Here is a 23,766-nt window from a genome sequence, read left to right on the forward strand (position 1 = left end):
ATGGTAATTTGCATTGTGTTGATGTCAGGTTTCACAAAAGGTACTCTTCCTGTCAAGAGTAATCCTCTTAGACCTTTCCAGAGATAACTAGTTCTTAGTGGTTGTGCTATTTCCGGTGTCTTATAATGACTTTGTTTTTAAAAAAATAAAATTAAATAACTGGGTATTCTGTAATCACCTAATTAACCAGTTTCTAATGTGCTTTTTTAAAATATCAAATAGGCAGTGATTTAAAGCCAGAGTTCCAAATATTTTATTAAATAATTTAAAATTGTGCAGCCATTTAAAAATAACTCTTAAGTCTTTAAAATGTAACTGACAGGAAGTAAACTGTTCTGAGGTTAATTGTTGGGCAACCCAGGGCTCTAAGGGTTAGAGCCACTGATATTTTGATTTGATAAATGGAAATCCTTGGGCATAGGATGAGGGAGGAATCTCACTCCACAGGGCTGTAAGGAATAATCTCTTTGCATCAAGCTAGATTATGTTTTTAAATTAACCCCTTGTATGTGTCAGCTTATGGGACCTGCTACTTCATTTCAGGTTATGAATGAAGTCTTGATTCAAATACAGAAATAGATCTAGAATACTGAGTGTGTGGCGAGATCATTCTTGGCCTTTTGTATGTACTGGATTTTTAAAGACTATTTATCAGTAAAAATAGCAAGTGTTGTATTTCTAAGAATTGTAGGCATATAGTACAGCCATATAGGCACACTGTCTTTTCTTGTATATCTGTGTTGTTTATTTAATGAGGTCTGCTTGGTAGCACTTTAACTCACTTATTAAAAGAGGTTCTCCAAGCAGACAAAGGACAACTAATCTGACCCTCTTTGCAAGCAGATCTGAAGCATCTGCTTTCACAAAATAGACCAGGGCTAGATTCCATCTTAGAAACCTCTGTCAACAATAAGGTTTTAAAACAAAATCCTTTTGAAAGTAGCAGGACTGTCTCTACTCAGGGGGAAATAAAAAGTTAATCAGGTGACATGGCAGGTCCTCTGATGGTGTTTGTGGAGCTGTTTAAGGAGCAAACTATAACCCTCTTTAGAAAATCTGTTTTAGGCTAGTTAGAAGGCTCTCTTTTTAGCCTCTCCTGAAAGCAAAGAAGTAGCATTTACTTGGCGTGTTTGAAATTTCACTTGAGCAGACATCAACTGTCTAAGTAGAAGAAGTGAGAAGGGCTATCTGCAAAGAAACCCGAGAATCAGAGCCGAGTTGGATATAAATGTGAAGTCTGCATCACATTTATAGGTAGATGAAGGTTTACCTAAAGCCTCTTGCTTCCCAAAGAAGACAGTGGACCCAGTAGAGCAGGAGTCCGCCAGATTTTTTTCTTCAAAAAGTCAGACAGTAAATATTTCAGGCTTTGCAAGCCATGTGATCTCTGTTGCAAAGACTCAGCTCTGCCATTATAGTGCAAACGCAGTGACAGACAATGCATAAATGATGGTGTGGCTGTGTTCCCAAAAAACTGTATTTATGGATGCTGAAATTTGAATTTCATGTGTTTACACATGTCATGGAATATTCTTCTTCTTTTGACTTTTTTTTTTTTCCATAGGCTGCCCAAGAACGAGCAGTGGACTGAATTTAAACTTGCTCAGGCAAATCTAGGAATTTGCTTTTTCCTGATCTAGTGCACCCAGAGGTCCTGTGTCCCCCACAGTACCTCGTGCCATCCCAGGGATCCTGTAGGTGTTTAACAAATACCTGTTCACTTAGCTGGCATCCTGTCAGAGCAAAGAGTAAGCCTTTTGGTATACAACACACACTTGACATTTGCGAGGGATTTATTTCCACGTCTTTGCTAATCCCCCCATTCCAAGTACCACTCTTGCAGATAATTTCCCCCATAAAATGCAGTCAACTCTAACAGAATAATTAAAGTGACCCTCTCAGGCCCTCTGTGATTCTATAAATACAGGACTGAAGTCCTTTACTAAGTGATTAAAATAAATTCTGCCACTGAAATCAATTCCCTGTCACATTACATCATTGCTGTGATGACATTAACAATGAATTTACCTCAATCTGGAAAATCAATCCACGGTGATCATGAGCGATGGTGACTGTTCCACCATATAGCACCTGTGTTTGTCAAGGAGCAGAATGATAAAATATCCTTTCAGCAGGGTGGGCAGCGCGGCAAGGCCATCCTGATGAGCATCATACACACGAAGGAGCAGTGGATACTGGGGTGCTCGAAGAAGCAGGTGGCAGGCAGGTGCTGGACATGAGCTCCCCCAGGGTCTTAAGTGGCTTCCTCCTAGACTTGATCCTCTAAGTGGATACACTCGGTATTTATGACTTAGCCAAACTCCACATGATTAAGCATCTGTGGACCTGGGGGTCATTTTCTAACACTAGGAGTGTGAGTATGAAAATTCACTCATACTAAAGATCTGCCGAGCTTTGTATGGGCTAGAATCTTAGAATCTTGCTCTGTTTGGTCCATATTATAGAAAAACATAGACTTACTGGAAATAGTCTACAAAACAACTACTCAATAAGCAAAAAGATAGACAATGGCATCTGTAGAGAAAAATGAAAGAGATCAAGATTGGTTTGTCTTTGAAAGGGAAAATGATTCTTGCTGTCAAATAAAGGGCTTTTTTTTTTTTTTTTTTTTTAAGGGGAATTTGATTAGATGTTGCAAATAGAGAAGTAAGGTGCATAAATCTACATGATATGGGGCCCCAGTTACTGGGTTATTCCAAGGGAAACTTTCTTGATAGAAAAAAACCTGATAAAGCTTGTAGTGGGTTCCAAGGAGGAGATGGTATCTACAAACGTGGAATAACAATGGGTGGCTCCAGGAGTTTAGGCATCCAACTACTTGATATTAGGTGACTCAACTGGTTGGTTTCTTGAGGTTTTTTTTTTTTTCCCTGCAGTATACTCCTTGAGTCAAATAGCCTACTGAAACTAACAAACAAAAAATAGGAACTGCTTTCTTGGGAATTTAAGTTATCCTGGATGACATTTATTCCAACTTGATGATGCATCTGTTGTTGACTTACAGTCAGTGGACGCCTCATCTTTTACTTCATTTTGTTACGTTGTGAGCCTCCAGAGGCTGTGAGGCAGTAAGCATGTTTGAGAACTCTAGTGATATCTCACTCTTCAGACAGAATATCAGACCCTTCAACTGTATTTTCAACTGTCTTGTGAGACAAAGACTAATTGCTTTGACCTCATGCTGTTGCATGTTGAGAGACGTGAATCTGCAGCAGTCCTCTTTGAATACATTGATTTCATTAAACACTGTCGGCTTGTGTTTGCAAAATGTTGTAATTTCCCAGTGATTTCTTCGAACGGCAGTGCATAAACAGATTTTTTGGAACAATGCCATTTCTTAGCTTTGATCTTGTGTTTTAATCTTTTCTTTCCAATAGGTCTTCTCTGTTACGTCCATTGAGCCACAGAAAATATCGACCTTAGGGAAAAGTAATGTGACCGTCACGGGAGCAAACTTTACCGAGGCATCGAACATCACAATGATCCTGAAAGGAACCAGTACTTGTGATAAGGATGTGTGAGTTGAAATATTAGTGATTTATTCTTGGTAACATACTGAAAAGCTAAAGCTTATACCAAAGGAATAGCATTGAGATTATAATCTTTTTATGATTAATTTCTTTCCATGTGCCAATGTGAGCCACTTACTCTGTATATTTGATATAACATGATTTCAAGAAGTAAAATCATTTAAGCACCACATTGAAGTTAATTGTGAGAGAATCTGTGCTATGTAACCCCCAACACCTCAAAATACAATAATTCCAGGACGTTGGGTATTGGGATCTTGATTTGTTTTCATGAACAAAATCAAGTAAGTTGAGGAACAGACATCATTTTGAAGATGATCACTTAGAAAAATAGTTGAGTACCTTAGAATTTGATGGGAAAATAGGGCCACTCTTCCAATGTATTACTGAAAGTTGAGAGGACAAATTTTCTGATCCATTTTATTCTTTTGTTGCATTCTCTGTATTGCAACTTAGCATGCATGCATGCATTGGAGAAGGGAATGGCAACCCGCTCCAGTGTTCTTGCCTGGAGAATCCCACAGAGGAGCCTGGTGGGCTGCCATCTATGGGGTCGCACAGAGTCGGACACGACTGCAGCGACTTAGCAGCAGCAGCAGCTGTACTGGAATGGTTTCAGGCTCAAATAATAACTAAATGAAACATCTATTAGTGTGAAAAAGAAGAAAACACCCCAACACAGATGACTTCTTTTCCCTAACACATTCTTTCAATGAAACTTTGAGAGAAGAAAATCTCGGTATTTTACTAACACTCTTGTGTAAATGTTACTCTCCAAAATGAGATAAAGTAACAATAACATAATAAATCATTTGAGTTTTCTGCTTGTTACTGTTTAGAGGTGTTGGCCAATTTAAAGTAGAAAGATGTTGCCATCTACATGATGTAGAGTAGTGAGTTTGTTCTCACCATGGAAATGTGTCAAAGACAATCCACTGAAGCATGGTGTTTTGGTTCTTAACTACTAAAACAGATTTGTACAGCATTTTAATTTGCCACATTTATATACTGAATTCTTTGTTTTAATTCATTTGCTGCATCTAACCGTCATCCCCTTCCCCTCCTAGCAGTAAATTTGGGATGTCTGTCATTTTGATGGAGAAAGCTACTCCTTGGATGCTCTTCTCTGTTCTGCTATTTACCAGAATTATCCAGCACTCATTAGTGGCTGTATCTATGCGACATAGGTATTTTTGTATCGTTTATCCTGGCTAAATACCTCGCTGCAAAAATCTTTCATTTTGTGTAGTGAAGTTAGACACCTGTGTGTTCACTGAAAGGCAGTCAGCTTCACTGGAAAATAAGGCGTTTTTTAGAGCATTACCCTGTTTCTGACTCTTTATGCTCTCATTTCAATTCCGAGTGTGTCTTGAGATACTGCAGTTATTAAATTAAATGACTAAGAGAGACCTTTCTGCATGTAGCATTTCAGTAACCACATCTGTGTAGTGAACCCAAGTTCACGAGCAGTAAACATAATACCCAGTTAATTCTGTATCAGAGTTCATGCCATAATCCTAACCTCTCTTAATACTGCATTTTTAAAATACCTAATTATTCCAAGGAGAAAAATATAAGAATAGTAATGGAATGATCCATATTTCTGCCTCTCTCATTCCAAAATTGATAAACAAGTTTGAATTTTAATGATCAGCCAGTTTACAATGAGTTTCCTAGAGCTTTGCTCTGAATATAAAATCTTAGAATGTAAATTTGAGGAAGTGTCAGTACAGACTGGCTCAAATGTTTCTGAATTTGCCTTGTTGTTAGAATGAATCTGTTATTACTGCTTAAAGGCTGTGGGCATTACCATCGATAATCATGTACAAAGCCTTTAAGTAATAATAGTAGATTCTCATGTGGTATAATTATACTGAGCGTTATTCAGACACAACCCCGTCTTCATGACTTGTGCTTTAGAGGCTCATTGTAGATGTGATATACAGAGGAAGCTGCAGAGGGAATGCTGTAGAAGGCTTTGCTTTGACTTCCAAAGGGTGTTGAGGGCATGCCCTGCAGATTTCAAGAGCACCCAGGACAGTCCCAGCTAAATTCCTGTCTGGAGATCGTCAGGAGCTCTGATGCTGGTTTATTCCAAGGCCCCTGGGCTCCTGGCATGGACTTTAGTGTTGAACTCTTTGTTCTTTGAATGGCAGAATCCATCTCTGCCCAGGGTTGGGTTCTACCACACCTTCCCTGCAAGCGCTTGATTGATTTTCAAGTCTTTCACTGTGGAAATTTCCAATCGTACACAACAGAGAACCTCTTCATATCCTCCAACTTCCAAAGTCAACGTTTTACCAATCTTATTTCATTTATCTCCTCCACATTTTTGAGAGTGATGGGAAGATGGAGGCTAGAGTTTTTAAGAGTATATCCTAGGATATCGCACCATATCCTTTGACTCATGACTACTTCAGTATGTATGTGTAACAGATAAGGATGGTGCCATTAGCACACTCAAAACGAATAGCAATTCCTTGATAAACTTTGATACCCAGTCCACTTTGAACTTCCTATTATATTAGGGCTTTTCAAAGGCTGCTGCTGCTGCTGCTAAGTTGCTTGTCGTGTCCGACTCTGTGCGACCCCCTAGACAGCAGCCCACCAGGCTCCCCCATCCCTGGGATTCTCCAGGCAAGAACACTGGAGTGGGTTGCCATTTCCTTCTCCAATGCACGAAAGTGAAAAGTGAAAGTGAAGTCGCTCAGTCATGTCCGACTCTTAGCGACCCCATGGACTATAGCCCCCCAGGCTCCTCTGCCCATGGGATTTTCCAGGCAAGAGTACTGGAGTGGGGTGCCATTGCCGTCTCCATTTTTAAAGGCAGTGGTTGCATTTCCTTCTCTCCCCACTTCTAAGGGAAATGTAAATAAAAACATAAAAATGCACAAAAGAGAAAGGAATGCAGCCCCAGATAATGCCCATGCTGGGTAAGTGGGCCCTGATTAATCAGTAGCTGCCCGCGGCTGTTCTGATGGTTTGGGGGCTGTTGTAGTTCAAATGAAGTTCATATCCTGTCTCCTTAGGTAATCACGTCTGCTAGCTATCTGAGTCACCAAAGAGCTCTCTTCTACCCCTTTATAGGATACAGGTTAGCCACGTGGTAAATGCCACCCATATGCAATTCTCTCTTCCGTCGAGCCGAAAAGAAATGAAGGATGTGTGTATCCAGTTCGATGGTGGGAACTGTGCTTCGGTGGGACCCTTGTCTTACGTTGCTCTGCCCCACTGCTCCCTCATATATCCTGCTACCACCTGGATCAGGTACTTTCTAGAGTGTATTTTTCTCTTGTTGTGGTTAACAAGGCCATATGTATAAAGATCATGGGTTTCACTCAAATAAATATAGAAATAATTGTCATAATTTTCACAAACTTCCTCTTTAGGATTTATTCTTAGAAAATAAAGCCATACCTGAGAGGTAGGTAGTCTCCCATCATCACAGTAAATGCTGTGAGTACATCTTGTTTTATTCTTAGCTGTGGCTGCCAGGAAACTCACAGCTGAAATGTTTGTTGAAATTCTGGTTTCTCTTCAGATTATGTTTGTGTTTCTCAATGTCTATTCAACTGTAACTAAGCCTGGGTTTCTGATACAAATACTTAATCCTCTTCACTACATTTCACTCCTGCATATGCCCCAAAGCTTCTTCCTTCTTATAGCCTTCATTTTATAACCTTTAGAGTAAGCTCTTTTGAACAATTTCAAGAAATATTGGGAACTATCTAAATGAGAAGCAGTGTCTACATTTCAAAGATACTCTCTATGTGAGAAATGGAAATTCCAAAGAAACTCTTGCAGATGACTCTGTTACATTAAGAAAAAAAAATTCTCCCCCTAGTTGAATTTAAATTCACATTAAAATTTTGGAATATAAACCTAAAGATAGTTTCTCCATCTAACACAGCATGAAACTAACTTTCAAAGTACTGTCTAGGTAAAACTACAGATGAAGCTTTGTTTAAAAAAAAAAAAAAGGAAAGGAAAATGAAAAAAAATCACTTGTAATATTCTCATTTAAGATGAAGTGAGAGGTGGATATATTAGGCTGCTAGGGCCGCCATAACAAAGTACCACAGACTGGACTGCTTAAATGACAGAAATGTATTTAATCAAAGTTCTGGAAGCTATGAGTCCAAGATCAAGGTGCTGTCAGGGTTGATTTATCCTGCAGCCTCTTTCCTGGGCTTGCGGAGGGCCATCCTCTCCCTGTGTCTTCACAGTGGTCTTCCCTCTGTGCCTGTCTGTGTTATAATCTCCTTTCTTTCTTTTTTTTAATAAGGACACCTGTCATATTGGATTGGGACCCACTCTAATGACCTCAGTTAACCTTAATTCCCTCTTTCAGGGTCCTATCTCCAGAGACATTCATGTGCTGAGGTCCTGGAGGTTGGGACTCCAGTTCCACTCCTAACAGCAGCATGAGGAAAGCTGACATTTCCAAACCAAGGCTCTAGCATGGTTCTCCCAGCCGTGGGTCTCAGTCCTTCCTATAAATAGGAGCAAACGGTGATGCAACACTCCCCATATGCCAGGGTGTCAGGTCTTCTGACTCAGGAAATCCTCACAAGACCACGGGGTCCCCTATGCATAACCCTTTCTGCCAATGAGGAAACTGGGGTGTGGAGCGTTCAGACAGCTTGCCCAGGCTCCCGGGCAGCCTGGCCCAGGCTTGCTGTGCTCGGTGCTTTGTTGTAAGATAGGAGGTTTCCTAATGTCTCATCACCTGTGACAGTCTGAGCCACTGTCTCTCAGTTACTCCTGGGCAAGAACACGGCTCTGCAGTCTGGCCATTGGCAGACCACACTTGGCCTGGTTTTCTAGTAATGGTGACAGGCTGGCGTGAGGCCAGCTTGGCCTTCCCCCTGGTGGCTGGAAGGTTCAGGGCTTAACACCTTCCCTCTGCCCTACACAAATCGGCCTTCTCATGTCCATTTCCTGGTCTTGTCATCATGGGCTCAGCTGGCCGACGGAGCTGACCTGTTCAGGCTCCTGTCCCTTGGAATGAGTGTCCAGTGACCTAAGTGAACAGGGGTGTGAGGGCCGCCAGAGCTGTGGACAGCTGTTTATTTCACATCTAATGGCCATTTTGCTGAAATGCAATTATGTGCTAAGAATATGTGAAATCATTTGGCTTAGTTTTGGAGAGCTAGGACATAGTTGTTATTTATATGATTTACCAAATAGGAATTTAGATTTGTAATGTCATTTATAATTTTACCTTGTCCAAAGTACTCCCTGTCTCCCTACATAAAATGTAATTGGTAGGTTGGGAGTTTGATTTTGAAAATTGTTAGACTGAAGAGTCTTTCTATAGATTAAACAGCAATCAAACAAAATTCTGTTTAGTGAAACCTTTTCAAGGTGCAGCTGATGATCTAATTATATGGGTAACATGATACAATAAAATTCAGAATTCTAGAAAAGAATCTGGGCATTTTCCTAGAATTAAAACAGGATCCAACCTGAATTTTTACATTTATGTTTCTTAAAAAACTATGATCTGTGGCCAGTATCATGAAAAGACATAAAAATGTCATGCATTGGAAATTAAAATTTATTAATTTGCTCTCAAACATAACTGAGTAAATTATGAATAAATGATGGTTTTATTCACAAATGCAAAATGCCTGTGTATGTATCTGTGAAACTCCTATTTTTTTCTTGCAGTGGTGGTCAAAATATAACCATCATGGGCCGAAATTTTGATGTAATTGACAACTTAATCTTTTCTCAGGAGGTAAAAGAAAAAAATGTAAGTCTTCAGCTGCTTTGTAATAATAGTTACAATATTTGTAATAATAGTTATAGTGAATAATCTTCAAGGATGATTTTTGTTTTCATCACACTAAAATATTTGTTCTTGTTCAGTCACTCAGTCATATTTGACTCTCTGTGACCCCATGGACTGCAGCATTCCGGGCTTCCCTGTCCTTCGCTGTCTCCTGGAGTTTGCTCCAACTCATGTCCGTTGAGTCAGTGACACGTTGAGGATACTTTTGGTTTCTGTGCTTTTGTCCTGTTATAAGGTTTTACGTGTTGCATGATATTACCATCTGTGCTATAATGGAAATAATGAGACCTCAGACTTGGCGTCGCGAGTTGTGGCGCAGAGGGGAGAGGAGTGAGCTTGGCGTGGCAAGAGCTGCCGCCTTCTCCCTGTGTGATTGCGGCGAGTTCTATTAATGAGGCTGCGCTTATGAACACGTGTGAACATGCCTTCTGAGTGGCTGAGGTGTGAGGTACAGATGAGTGTTTCTGGGACGAGTAGGTGGCGGTGGTTCCACTGCACTTAGCGTGCTGTTTTTCAGAGATGCAGTGACCTGCTAAGCTCCCAGAAAGCCTGTCACGTGCCTCTCCTCTCGCCCGGTCTCTTTGAACTGATTTGCGACCTTCCTTCTGACCTCACCACCTCTTGCCCTTCACTCCCCACCCAGGGGTCTGGCCCCATCCCCTCTCAGTTCTTGCCCCATCACAAGTCACACACGGGCCTTGTCATGGGAATTGATGGATTTCAGAAGCAGGCTGGGGCCGCTGAGTGTACATATCAGCTCTTCTCGAATGCTCTCCTCATTCTCTGTTCCTCTTTCTGTTCTTCCTTCATGAGAGATGTGATAACAGCCTCTCGGAGGCCCAGTCAGACCACTTCCTGGCAAAACTGACAGGCATGCGAGTGGCCGCAAACCTGGCCTCTGCCTGGGGCCAGTGTGGCTTCTGGCCTAGATCCAGGAGGCCTTCCTAAGCCCTCCCAGAGCCTTGTCAGGATGCACATCCACGTCCTGATACCCTTCAGAGTCAGCTCCAAGCCTCACGTTGTATCTGACTCTAGGTCACATCTCCGTGACGTCAACACCTCTTGTTGAGTGGTTCGTATAGGTTGACCTCTGACCAGAGGCCTTGCTTGCGTTTGTAAGTGAACTTGCTCTCCCTCCCACTGCTGTCCCTGAATCAAGTAGAATTCATTGAGTACCTGCTGTGGGCAAAACATTTTCCCAGGCCCAGGGGACAAAAGAAATGAGAGAGTCATTGCCGTCATGGCAGGAGATGGCTAATTGACTGGGATGGGAAGCTGAGAGCGCAGGGTATCCTTAAGTTCTAGGTCTGCTGACTCTCTTCTGGCTCAGACACCCAACTGTGTGTTGCTAAAGGAAAGGGTGATTAAAACTGGGCAGATTTCAGTAGGTCTGTGGTGTGGAGCAGGATGGTAGGACTTGGGCAGGTGGAAGCAGGAAGGGAATTTCAGGTACGGAGGAGACAAAGCTACTCAGAGGCCCCTGGTGGGAATATCAGTGATATTCCAGCTCTGCTGGAACCAAGAGGATGGGCTGGGAATGAACCAGAGGGATGGCTGGAAAACCACATTGGGCCATAAGAAAGGATCAGACTCAAAATGTTGCCCTTAGTTCTGTAGGCGATGGGGAGGGATTGAAGATCTTTGAGCACGGAGTGGCGTGAGGTAAGTACCCTTTATGAGGATGAGTTTGGCAATGTTGCATAGGATCATATGTGGAGGAGTAACTGAAAAAGAGCCTGGGAGGTCCCTGAGGATGCTCGTGCAAGTATCCAGGGATGCTCAGGAGATGGTGGAGCTAGAGATGACTAGTCATTTCTCTGGCGTTGTCCTTGGAGGGAGTATGTGAATGACGTCCTCGGAGTGAGGGCAGAGGGAAGGAAGAAAAGAGGGCCTAAGATGGAATCTTACAGAACAGCTTCATTTGAAGGGATGAAAGAAAATAAGGTGGCCAAGAAGTTTCTTCAGAACTGCAGAAAAAGAGTATTTCAGATGACGGGAGCTGGTCACAGGTGTGGAAATCTGGAGAGTTGAGAATAATGAGGTTAGGATGACCCTATCCCCAGTCATCTTCCTGGAAGGTATCTTCAGCAAAAAGCCAGCCGGCTGGGGTTACGGCTGTTGAGAAGGGAGAGGCTGTGGGTTTTGTGGTTTTCTTCATGCTGCCAGAGATGTGAAGGAGAGATTCAGGGCAGTCGTTTGGAAAGGGGCTTAAAGGGGAAGGGAGGTTTTGCTTGTCCATGTCTCAGCGCTTTGCATCTGATTTTCTCACCTGTTGCTTCTTCCTACCCTCTTTTCAAAACTCCAATATTAGACAGCAAATAATAAAGAGGAAAACTCCCCACCTAGCAAATTTCATTTTGTGAGGTTTAGTTGCTCTCCTTTAGAATATTTGTCAACCTCCCCTCTCCCAGCAGCTTTCTCTGCCCATCTCTTTGTACTCCTGAAAATGACAGTATTTATGTTTGCTATTTGTTTTAAAGAAGCTGGTAAAGCTGCTGTTGTTTAGTCACTAAGTTGTGTCTGACTCTTTATGACCCCATGGACTGTGGCCTGCTAGGCCCCTCTGTCCATGGATTTCTCCAGGCAAGAATACTGGAGTGGATTGCCATTTCCTCCTCCAGGGGATCTTCCCCACCCAGGCCCCTCGTCTCCTGCACTGCAGGTGGGTTCTTTACCAATGAGCCACCAGGGAAGCCCAAGTTTGTAAGGCAGGCCATCCTTTCTGCCTTGTTTTCCATCTTCGTGCTCTTTCTTTCATGGGGGCTGCTTTGTCCCTTTTACTTTTGTTTCCCTCTATTTTTTGTCAGGCCTGCAAAGCATTTTCCTCCTTATGGTTAGTGATTTCTGCTAAAGCACAGACATTACCCAACACAGGGAAGCCAGGAGCATGCAGGCCAACAGCTGCCCTTGCTGAGGGACCAGCTCCTCCCTTCCTGCAGTTTCCCAGGACTCAGCCTTGATGCCCTGAAGGACACACAGGCTCGCTGGGGCAAAGCTTTCCCCTTTCTCTCACTGACTTCTTTCCAAGTACCCTTTTCCCCACATTGTATCATCTTCTGCTTTCATTATTACTGATAGTGTTAATAATCTTCTGAGCATTTGTTGAGGGCTTTTTTTGCATGAATGTGTAAGCATCTTCACATGGAGAGTCTCATTTAATTTAGTGAGCCCTCCTCTCGTTTAGAGTTAATTCAACCCCATGAGGTAGGTAGTACTGTTATCCCCATTTTACAGAGAAGAAAACAGAGGCACAAAGGGGTTCAGTTGCCCAGGTCACTTAGCTCTTCAATCCCAGAGCTGAGATTCATTAATGAAGCTGTCAAAATGCTTTTTTCTTCTCCCTCAGGTCTCTGAATATTGTATGGCAAATTCCTGCAGATTTTTAGCCCCCAGTTTAAAGAGTTCGAAAGGACCTATAAATGTCACTGTGAAGCTCAGAGTCCAGGAGACCGCCTTGGATTGTGGAAGCTTGCAGTACCTCGATGACCCCAGATTCACAGGGTATCGAGCTGAATCTGAGGTGGACACAGAATTGGAAGTAAAAATTCAAGTATGTCTCTCTCATTCAAGGTGTGGTGGGGGGAATGTGCACCCCTCAACCGAAAAGGTGTGTTATGTTTGTGAGTTTCCACATGTGCCCAGATTTCTTCATCTTTCTCTTCACAGAAAGAAAATGATAACTTCAACATTTCCAAGGAAGACATTGAAATCACTCTCTTCTATGGAAAAAATAAGTCATTAAATTGCAGCTTTGAAAATATTACTAGAAATCAAGATCTTACCACCATCTTTTGCAAAATTAAACACATCACTGCTGCAAACAGCATCGCCACCTCTTCCAAGAAAGTTGACGTAAGTCACCTGACAGACCTACCTGTGGTTTCACCGTATTTGGAGAAATTCTGATAGCTTACGGCAAAGAATGCCGGGTTCCTGATCTCCAAAGAGAAGGAGTTAGCTTCAGGACCAGGGACTCCGCTTCAGACACTCAGAACTTCGTGTGGCAGAAATTTTGTTACAATGAAAAAGGGCAAGAGAAGGCTTCTGACACAGACATCAGAAGGCGGTGGAGAGTTCCCCGCCTGCTAGTCTTTTCAAGGTCTTATGTACTTTTTCAATTAGTTACTAACAATAGAAAGGTCTTACCAGACCCACTCCCACAACATACATCTTAACATAGCAGAATTAGTCAGAAGGTTCCTGTTAAGGAGAAACATGTCCCCCAGCAAGATACATTGTTGTTATATAATCATTAGTACAGAACTTAAGGGAAAACATACACTTGAGTAAGATAAGTTGCTTTGTTGTATAATCATAGCTCTGGGTTTAAAAAAAAGACTAACTTTCTTTAAGAAATAGATTGTTGCCATAACAACTCAGAGCTTAAGGGGGAAAAAAAAGTCTTATGTGACTAAGATGAAGGAATGTAGGGAAAAAAAAGTTTGTCCTTTTCTCCTCCTTAAGGGTCCTAGACCCCTCTTCTCCTTGGGGGCCCTAGACTCCTTATCAGCCTATCTAAGAATTAACTCTCTCAATTCCTTGGCTAAACCAGAAGCCAAGATAGAATCTTTTATGGATCTTTGGGTCTTCACTTCAAGTGAAGATAAACAAAGCTCGTGTCTCAGGCGCAAGCATTATTTCCCCAAAATAGCTTGCAGAAGCCATCCATGTGCCTCTTGGAATGGCAAAGCATTGAGCACACCATTGTTTATAATAATAATGTCTTGATAGCTTTTGTTCTAGCCATAGAACAGTCTTTTGTTCTAGACTGTAGCATCTGCAAGCAGAATCTCTAGACCCCATTGACAAATGAGCTGTCATTCTTTGCCTGAATGCAGAGGTGACATGTCTTAACAATAGAAACCCAGGATGGGGTCTCCCCAGCACCCTCAAAGTGACAGTGGAAGCTAGTGGAGACCAGGTAATCTATGAGTCATGGGCTGCTTCCTCTACTGTGAAGTCATACTCACTGCATTTAATCTTTTCCCAGACATGTTTGAGGGTCCCATCACTTGTATATTTATGTCCCATAATAAAGACACCAGACCACGGGGAAGGGAAACATATTGGAAACCTCCATTTTTAGTGTTCATGCCATATGAGACTCTGCACTCTATGTCCCTCCCAAAATGCTTTATCATCTAGAGTCATAAATAAATGGATAAAGGACAAGAAAAGAGAACATCAGACTGGAAGGCAAAACAAAAAATGTGTTCATGTCCCAGAGGCACCAGTTAATAGCTGTGTGACCATAGATAACTTGGCTCTAACTGAGCCTCCCTTGGTCCATCAGTTGTATGGTAAAGAGGGTCATAATAATTATAAAATGAATAACAACAGCTAAAGCCACAAGTGCTCCCATGTGTCAAGTTAGTTAAAAAGAGCAAAAGCTAGCGTTCTTCATTGTTCATGACTCATTCCTGAATGCCTGCGCTGGGACATAGGGATGAAGCAGAGAAGAAAACAGAACCCCCCCTAAAAAAAAAAAAAGTCCGCCTTTATGGAGCTTAGCTAATGAGGCATGCAGTATAGAAAATAAATGGAAGATGTGTCAGATGGTGGTAACTGATACAGAAAAGTGAAGCGGAAGGTAGGGGACAGTGTTGCAAGGTTCCTGAAGGTGAGCAGCAACGGGCTGCCTCTAAAGACGACTTTTGGGGACTTCCCTCGTGGTCCCAGGTGGCTCTAGTGGTAGAGAACTCGCCTGCCAGTGCAGGAGACATAAGAGACGTGGGTTCGATCCCTGGGTCGGGAAGATCCCCTGGAGGAGGGCATGGCAACTCACTCCAGTATTCTTGCCTGGAGAATCCCACGGACAGAGGAGCCTGGTGGGTTGCCGTTCATAGGGTAGCACAGAGTTGTACACGACTGAAGCGACTTAGCGTGCGTGCACACAGCTAACTTATCAGCTATCCTACCTAGCTTGCCACCTCTTTTTGTATCTTGGAGAAAACCATGTTGGGGGAAAAATGTGTTCCTCGCCTCGACTGGGTCTAATGACACTCTTTGTGCTATTAGGTCAAACTGGGAAACCTGAAGCTCTCTGTCGAACGGGAATCAGTTCTTTCCCCCTGGTATTTTCTGATTGGGCTTCCCATCTTGCTAGTGTTTGTCATTTTTGGTAAGTGCCCTGTTTAATTTTGTCAGAGAAATTATTTCCAGGGGCCTCTCGGCAGGCAGGAAGACTTTCATGCTTTCAGGGGCGTTTGCTTCAGTTGAGTATCAGTGGATGAAAACCCAAATCAAAACTTCGGGAAAGGACTAATAGTTTCACACCGAGGGCTTCCTAAATATTTTTTTTAGGATGCTTCATTAATAAAAGGCTGAATTACAAAGATGATACCTTGGTGTTTGAGAAATATAATCCACTCTGCTTCACTAAACTTGTGAATTATGATGACAGATGTCCCATTTACATGATTTCCTCGGAATTTCTCTGGGATATGGGGCTCCCGGGACTTGATCATCTCATCCTGCCTTCTCACCCTAGTAACACCCACACCCCTGACCCCAGCCCTTCCTTTCTGGCAGAACTGTATCTTGGAATTGTGATCTGTAACGTCTATTAAAATGTTCCCTGGCTCATCCAGGTACAGTGATCCCATGGTGGTTGCTCACTGGATGAACGCCAGCCCACCAAGGTGTCTTGTTTGGCTCAAGGAGCATTTTTAAAACTTTGAAGTCACTGACAACATTTTAAAATGAGATGCTTCACATTCTTTAAAATCACTTGAAAATTGTAAAGATCTGGATCGTTGGATCCTGATGTTTCCATAGCATGGGTTTGCTACAGCTGGGGAGTGGCTCTGCCTGGAGGGAGGGCTTGTGTTCACCACGCTTTTGCCATAGACTTAACCACTCCCTTCCCTGGTGGCTCAGATGGTAAAAAATCCACCTGAAATGCAGGAGACCCAGGTTCAATCCCTGGGTCAGAACGATCCCCTGGAGAAGGGAATGGCCACCCACTCTAGTATTCTTGCCTGGAGAATCTCCATGGACAGAGGAGCCTGGTGGGCTACAACCCACGGAGTTGCAAAGAGTCAGGCATGACTGAGCGACTTCCACTTTTCCACCACTCCCTTACTGCTCCACACAGGCCATCTAACTCATCTGAGGGCCTGGTCCCTGTAGCCATTCAGGTTTTGACCCGTGTTTCTGAGCTGCTTTTCACTTTAAGTCTGTTTCCTCTTGTCCTCCTGGAAAAAAAAAAAAAAAGCTTCTCCAGAGCTATGGAGGCCTTTCAATTTCCTGTCTTAGTACAGGCATCGCCTTTCTGATGGTTTTCTGTTAATAGTTGCTCATCGCGTCCTTCCCTGTACTCACTGTTTCACTCACTCATCCATCCATTCATGCATGTGTTTACCTGAGGTTTGTTGAGCACCTGTTATGTTGCTGATAACTGTGCAAGACTCTGGACCTTGGGATGGTGAGTCCAGTCCTGGGCCTTTCTCTTGGGGAATTCCCGGTCCGGTGAGGAAAAGGTTTATATGTATTGTTAACTAGCCTAATGGAATGAATTCATTCTGTAGAGATCTTGTACTGTTTGTTGATGCTCATGTCAGGTATTTGTTAAGCTCTCCCAAGTTGGCCACCACTAGTATGCATCTAGAATCCAGAATTGGGCCTGATATTTTAATAAGGTCTTGGCTGGTGCTGGCTTTGAATAAGAAGATTACTTGTAAATTCTGAAAGCTGAGCTCAATTTTGAGAAATCCACTGCTGTCAGGCAGCTCTAGATAGAACAGTCTCATCATGGAGTCAGTAAACTTTGTGACCCCCTAGGAAGGTCTGATCTCTTCCTGGGCTCCCTGTGACTCTTCCTTCCTCTCCCTTCACTCTGTTGGTAGAGGCCACTGATGCTATCTAAGGTGAAGAGGGCTCCATTTGACATGTGGCTCCTGATTTCATTGGTGCCTGGAAAGCCCTTTAAAATTCTCCTCCCCTTCTCACCGTGTGTCATTAGCAGCTCCAGCAAGTGTACCCTTCAGTCCATCAATCATATATCGTGAGTGAAAACACGAAACACCCCTGGCCTAGGGCTGCCACCTGCGAAACACCCCCACTGTGGCTTCCCCTGGAGATTTCAGCCAGGAAAAAGCCATGACTGCAGGGAAGTGGCCAGCTAGCTCCCTTTGCAGGCAGTGAGCTGGTGCTGCCTATAGGGTGGTCTGCGGACCAGTGGTCCCAAGTGATGCTCCTGGGAAAAGGGTTCCACAGTCAAGTCAACTTGAGAATCACTGCCTGCTCCACCGTTTCTGGAAGATGCATGATGCATGTTATGATTAAGACTGTTGACTATGAAGGAGTCCAGCGCAGAGCTGTATAGTAAGTCCCTACATACGAACCTTCAAGTTGTGAACTTTCAAAGATGTGAATATGCATGTCAGCCCCTGAATAACGGTTGTTGTACTGTACTGCTGAAAATGTGTTTTTTTTTTAATTTTGGTTTTTTATGTACATGTTATTTTTGTTGAAAATATTATAAACCTGTTACAGTACAGTACTGTGTTAGTCGGGTACCTAGGCTAACTTCGTTGGACTTACGAACAACGTGCACTTACAAACCCACTATCGGAATGGAACATGATGGCATGCAGGTGGCTTGCTGTATTGAATTTTATTTCCTCCAGCACCATTCACATCTACTGGTAACATGATCCTTTTATCATGAAATTTCTATTAAGGGAAGAAAAAATTTCTAGAATAATCAGGACAGTTGACAGTAGTCAGGACAGTTGTTATTTTTTAAAAAGAAGCTCCAAATGCTTCCTGTGAGTTACTTATTGGAACCCTGTCAATATCATAAGGAGGCAGGCACTTTAACATGAGGCAGCCAGGCACAGAGATGCTAAGGAACTTACCTGGGGTCACGCAGCTAGTTAACAGCAGAGCGGGGACATGAACCAGTGCCGAGCTTGTTCAGTGTGCTGCCTCTACAGCGTAGGTTAGAAGCAGAATGAAGTGGAGAAAGGAGCAATATCCAGATAGGGGGCTTCTCTGTGGACCACTCACTCTGTCACTGCATTTGATCTATGCAAGTTTGGCTCACACAGCTCACTGTGGATCTGTGGGGTTTTTTCTGCATTTAAGGTTCAACTTTATTTCTCCGGGGATGTTTAGAAACATTAAAACAGAACAGAACAATATAAGTGGCCTGTGGCTGTAGGGAGACTTGGCTTGTTTCATTACTTTTCAGCCAGCTGGAATCTTTGGTTACAAGCGAAGGTTATTTGATTTAGTTTTTATTTTGAAGATGAGTAGTTTTTTTTTTTTTTTAATTTTTCTGTTACATGTGAGCATCTTCCTCTCTAATGTGACCCCTCACTGGGAATTTTTCTTCTGAGAGATTCTGCCTCTTCCATGCTAGTCTTTCTTGCTTTCCCTCTGTTACAAGAACTGTAAAAGTTGGTTCTGTTTTTCCCTTTCTGTGTTTTAACCCGTCAATCTCTTGCTGGATCTCTATCTCTGCAGTGGCCGTGGGGGTGACCAGGCACAAATCGAAGGAGCTGAGCCGCAAACAGAGCCAACAATTGGAGCTCCTCGAGAGCGAGCTCCGGAAAGAGATACGTGATGGTAGGCTCCAAAGTTGTATTTGTAGAAAAACAAGGCTTTTTTATTGTCTTTTTTTTTTTTTTTACCCTTAAATGGAACCAGCCACGTTAATGAGAACCATTTGTATGATCGAAGACAACTGAACAGCAGGGTCTAGGCCTGGCTTTGTATTTTATTTCAGTTTCTTCGCAGCCAACCAAGTAATTATCTATTGTTTCTTCTTTAATGAAAAGCAAGGTCATATTCTGTGTTAGACAAAACAGCAGAAGATCTTATCCGTTGTTGGTTGAGTTAAAATATTGCTCTTGGGATTCTGTTTTGCAGGCTTTGCTGAGCTGCAGATGGATAAATTGGATGTGGTTGATAGTTTTGGAACTGTTCCCTTCCTTGACTACAAACATTTTGCTCTGAGAACTTTCTTCCCCGAGGTAAAAGAGCATTGATCATCTTCCTAAGGTTGAGACTTGAATAATAATGAAGGTGCTTGTTGCTGTTGTCAAAAAACTGGTGTTTGCTTCCAAGGCAGCTGCAGATAATGTGCTTGGTACAGAATAATGGCTTAAATCTGAGCAGAGCGGGGAGGAGGAGAACTATTAATTGGATTGATGAGGGTAGAAAACAGTGATGGGTCACTGGCAATTACTCTTTGTCCAGTAACAAAACCTAGGAGGGACACGAGTTCAGAGTGATGATTTTTGCTTTATTTTACTACCAGTTTAGAACTGAATTTGTAGCTTTGGAAGTGAGCTAGTTTGTTTAAAAATCAATAAATTGTGGGCTGGCCAATTTGTTGTGTTTATCTGCATGACTTCCATTGCAGCCACTAGATTATTCACCATTACTTCGCAATTGGAGGTGGAAAGTGCTATTGGCCGAGAGGGAGGAACTTAGACATGTGTAGGATTTGAGTTAATAGCAGCCATTTTTAGCAGTGTAGAGTTTTACGGTTCTCTTCAGCAGTTATTCTCCAGCTGATCTGTCGGTGTCACCCTCATTTAGCAGAAATAGCTGCATGAGATGATTAATTGATTTGTTCTAGGACTCCGAGGAATAGTCTACTTAAGCCTTTGGGTTTTTGGCCTCGCATTCTCACACCTCCATCTTCTCACCCACTCGCATAGCCTTCCTCATTCACCCTCCTAAGTCTTTGGCAACGTACGCTCATCCCCCTACCATCGCCTGCACATCCTGATACCCCAGTTCTTCCATATTGCCCTTCGCTCGTCCAGAACTGGGACCACATTGAGGCTCAGCCTCTGGAACACATCAACACCAATTATCAGATTTAAACCTAGATTCCTAAGCAAAGCCAGAAATCTCTCCAGGCCAAAAGAGAGATTGGGCCTATATTACTTTACCAGCAACTTCTCAGCTTCATTTGGCCAGAAGCCTAGCGTTCAGAAACCCAGACATGGGCAGTAAGCAATTTTCAGTTTCTCAATCATTCTAGAAGCAGACACTATGATATGTGATGCTGTGTCTGGAGGTTGGGTACCTCTATAAAACACCTACCATATATATATATATATATATATTTTTTAATTTACTTATTTATTTTTGGTCCAAGCCTTAGTGTAGTAAATCAAGGAGGCTAGAAATAAGACCTTAACTTTTTGCACTTGTATATTTTTTTTAAGTTATCCTCCAAGAATATCAGGCACCGAGATATTACCATTTGGCACTCCTCCATTTCCACGGCAGAACACCGCCTGGGGAGGGGAGTTGAATTCCCTGAGTCAGGATGACTGTGCCTCGCCTCAGCAAAGGTTGCGCCCTGAGTCCTATTTCCCAGCTATCTGAGATCCCCATTAAGAATTTAATAGCAGTAAACTAAGAGATTTCTACCATCTACAGGAGTATTGTGTGGGCTTTTATAGTTCAGGATTGCCCTTGAGTGCTGGAGAGAGTGATCTGTGGCCTGCAAAAAAAAGTCTTCCTGTCTTCTAAATTCAGTAATCAAGAGCAAGATTGAGTTGAGGAATGTAAAAGAACACTGTTGTGAGTGTTTAAAAAAAAAAAAATCCCAGACACAATGCTGTATTATCTTAAAAGAGAGACATTTGCAAGAAGGCAAAATGATCGAACTCCGGGTTGTGTAGCATCTCAACCTGGGAAGACACAGGAAAAGCAAGCATACATTTGTTAGAACCCCGTTGTGAAGACCTGAGTTAAAATTGAATTGATAATAATTAAGAAAAGATGTGAGAACAGGGGGAGGTATTCTATGACAACACCAGTTGAAATGCATTCTAGATTTAGAAGTCCCGGTGATGAATAGATCCTTCACTGATAAATCTGGACCACATCCTCTAGGCCTGGAAGCTGGGAAGTGGGGAGAGAACTTGAGTGATGAACACCTACTCAGTAACAACAGGCAAAACCCGGAGGAAATGGTACCTTCTCAGAGACCAAGGCATTACCAACTCGTAGTGTTTTGCCCTGCTAGTTCGGTTTTTTTGGATGTAAAAGCCTGGCTTTAAATTTTATCGGCAACTTTGTTTTGCTGAAAATAGAAGACATAAGGGGAAGCAGAGCATCTAACCACTTGGAGGAGAGGAATTTGAATGAAAGAAGGAAGGAGCCTTTGAACCCAGGGAGCCAGAGCAGTATTTCCCTATTTGACGTCAAGGATTAATCTGTTTAAATTGCCTATTGACATAAGGTTGGTTCAGCAGAAAAATATTAGGAACTAGAAAATGCAAACCTGGGGTCTGATTTTTCTGCTTATTACTAGTGGAGAGTATAACCAAAATAGTCTGAGATCTTCTGCTTGGGCTAACAAATTTGAAAATATAAGGCAAAAATTCTCTACAGAAGAAATTCACTTTAAATAACTTATGGTTTCAATGATTACCAAAACATTTAAAAATAACAGAATGTTTAAATTTATATTTTCATCCCATTGACTCAGTGTTACACGTCATGCTTTTTAAATTTTAATCATTTAATTCCAATATGATTTATGATACATTGATGGAAACTCAAATTTCAAAGTTTATATTCAGGGGCTACAGAGCATAAGACTTTAAAATATTTTTAGAAACCAGCAGGGCAATGGCATTGTGGTTTAGTTTGCTGTTAGTGATTAAAAAAAAAAAAAACCAATAATGATAGCTGATGTGAAAACCTTACTGTGCACTCGTTTATTTTATTTTCACACCTAACCCACGAGGTGGGAGTCATTATTGTTTCCGTTTTGCAGATAAAGAAAGTCAGGTTCAGACAAGTTAAATGACTGGTCCAAAGTCACGTGACCAGCAGGTGATAAAACCAGAACTGGAACCCAAGTCGTTTGACTCCAGATTCTAACTTGTAGCCACCCCTCTCCATTCAGTCTTGAATAACATTGTGTATTGACACTAAATACTTCTAAGCGAAGACGTGCATAAACTGACCAAATACAACTCAGTATTTATCCTTAGAAGGTAAATTGCTTGAGGAGTGGTCTGTATATTTGCATAATCTTTTCACCACCACTTCTTTAACTTTGGAATCAATTCTTTTAAATGCCTTCATCTGTCAAAAAATGGGACTGATGCAAAGATAATTATTCTTGGAGGCCTTCAGAAGTCACTGGTGTTTCTTGAGAGCTGAATAATTGTTTATTATGTAGAGAATATGCAGTGAGCATAAGCCCAGGGGCTCTTCAGATTAGCAAATAGTGTCTCTACTTGATTAAAACGAACTCAGGTATTATAACAAAAAAAACACTCTTCATTTCTCTTGGATGTTATGAATAATAAAAGTGTCTCCTTCCTCTCAGTCAGGTGGCTTCACCCACATCTTCACTGAAGATATGCATGTAAGTCTATAAGTTTTCATTTTTAGCCCATGACTGCCTGCCTTTCATAGTGCTGTCATCACATCATCATCATCTCCATTATTATTTAGAATTGTTACTGTGGGCATTTGGGGATCACAAATTTGATATTAATAATCCATTGTCTTGAAACCCCATTGTGGACCCACTTTCTAACTTTTAGTTTATTTATTTATATTATATTATATATTTTTTCAGAACAGAGATGCCAGCGACAAGAATGAAAGTCTCACAGCTTTGGATGCCCTAATTTGTAATAAAAGTTTCCTTGTTACTGTTATCCACACTCTTGAAAAGCAGAAGAACTTTTCAGTGAAGGACAGGTACCTGTCAATTTGTTTATATTTTGAAAGTGATTAAGTAGAGAGAATAAAACCTGCGCCCCTTATTTTCTTTCCAAACGACAGCCTCGACTTGGTGTCTGAGAACCCGCATCTCTCCAAAGGTTGGGTGTTTGGGTGGCCGTGCAGTCTTAGTGTCTCCATTTCAGATCACAGTGCCCTAACACAAGTTCTATTTTGAAGAAACACACACATGTGACCCCCCCCCAAAAAAAGCACCCTAAAAAACCCCAACACCAAGAAAGAAACATGAATCCTGAGTCACAAAAGCAGAAGTGCTGTTTTCTATTTTTAAAACACTCTGAAAATTCAGGGAAGACATTCACTTCTTGTTACCGCTCTAGTTTGAAGTTTTAAAGCTGAAAACATATAAAATGACCTGAAGTTAACATTGATATGTGGTTTTTATGGATTGAAGGCTAAGGCAGTTGAAACCTAGATGTTTAAAAAAATCACCCACAGGGAAGCATCCCGTTAACACCCCATTGCAGGGCCCCTCATGTTTCTTTGGAGATGGCTATCAACACCAACCAAGCCACAGATGATGGTTAACCCTAATTAACCAAGGCTCTGGTTTTTTCTGGGTTTTTTTTAATGTGCTTTTTTTCCATCATCTGTGTATCTTCTTTTTTTTTTTCTTGAGATTATAATTGACATACAGCTCTGTAGAGGTTTTAGGTGTACATCATGATCACCACAATCTTA

General features: G+C 42.0%; 1 protein-coding gene across 7 annotated transcripts in view; it reads left to right on the forward strand.

Moving 5' to 3' along the window:
* Positions 1–23,766, forward strand: part of PLXNC1 (plexin C1) — a 156,245-nt gene that overhangs the window by 84,161 nt on the left and 48,318 nt on the right. For all 7 annotated transcript variants that reach the window (XR_009494399.1, XR_009494398.1, XM_059886412.1 and 4 more), the window contains exons 10-19: positions 3,399–3,538; positions 6,639–6,818; positions 9,225–9,309; positions 12,695–12,898; positions 13,015–13,200; positions 15,367–15,469; positions 18,820–18,921; positions 19,225–19,328; positions 22,664–22,702; positions 22,919–23,043. Coding sequence is in view for 5 of the 7 variants with exons in the window: in XM_059886412.1 (XP_059742395.1) it covers positions 3,399–3,538; positions 6,639–6,818; positions 9,225–9,309; positions 12,695–12,898; positions 13,015–13,200; positions 15,367–15,469; positions 18,820–18,921; positions 19,225–19,328; positions 22,664–22,702; positions 22,919–23,043 (1,268 nt within the window). In the remaining 2 variants the exon portion in view is untranslated. The remainder of the gene's footprint in view (positions 1–3,398; positions 3,539–6,638; positions 6,819–9,224; positions 9,310–12,694; positions 12,899–13,014; positions 13,201–15,366; positions 15,470–18,819; positions 18,922–19,224; positions 19,329–22,663; positions 22,703–22,918; positions 23,044–23,766) is intronic.

Source organism: Bos taurus, chromosome 5 (genome assembly GCF_002263795.3).
Source record: "Bos taurus isolate L1 Dominette 01449 registration number 42190680 breed Hereford chromosome 5, ARS-UCD2.0, whole genome shotgun sequence".
NCBI classification, from domain to species: domain Eukaryota; kingdom Metazoa; phylum Chordata; class Mammalia; order Artiodactyla; family Bovidae; genus Bos; species Bos taurus.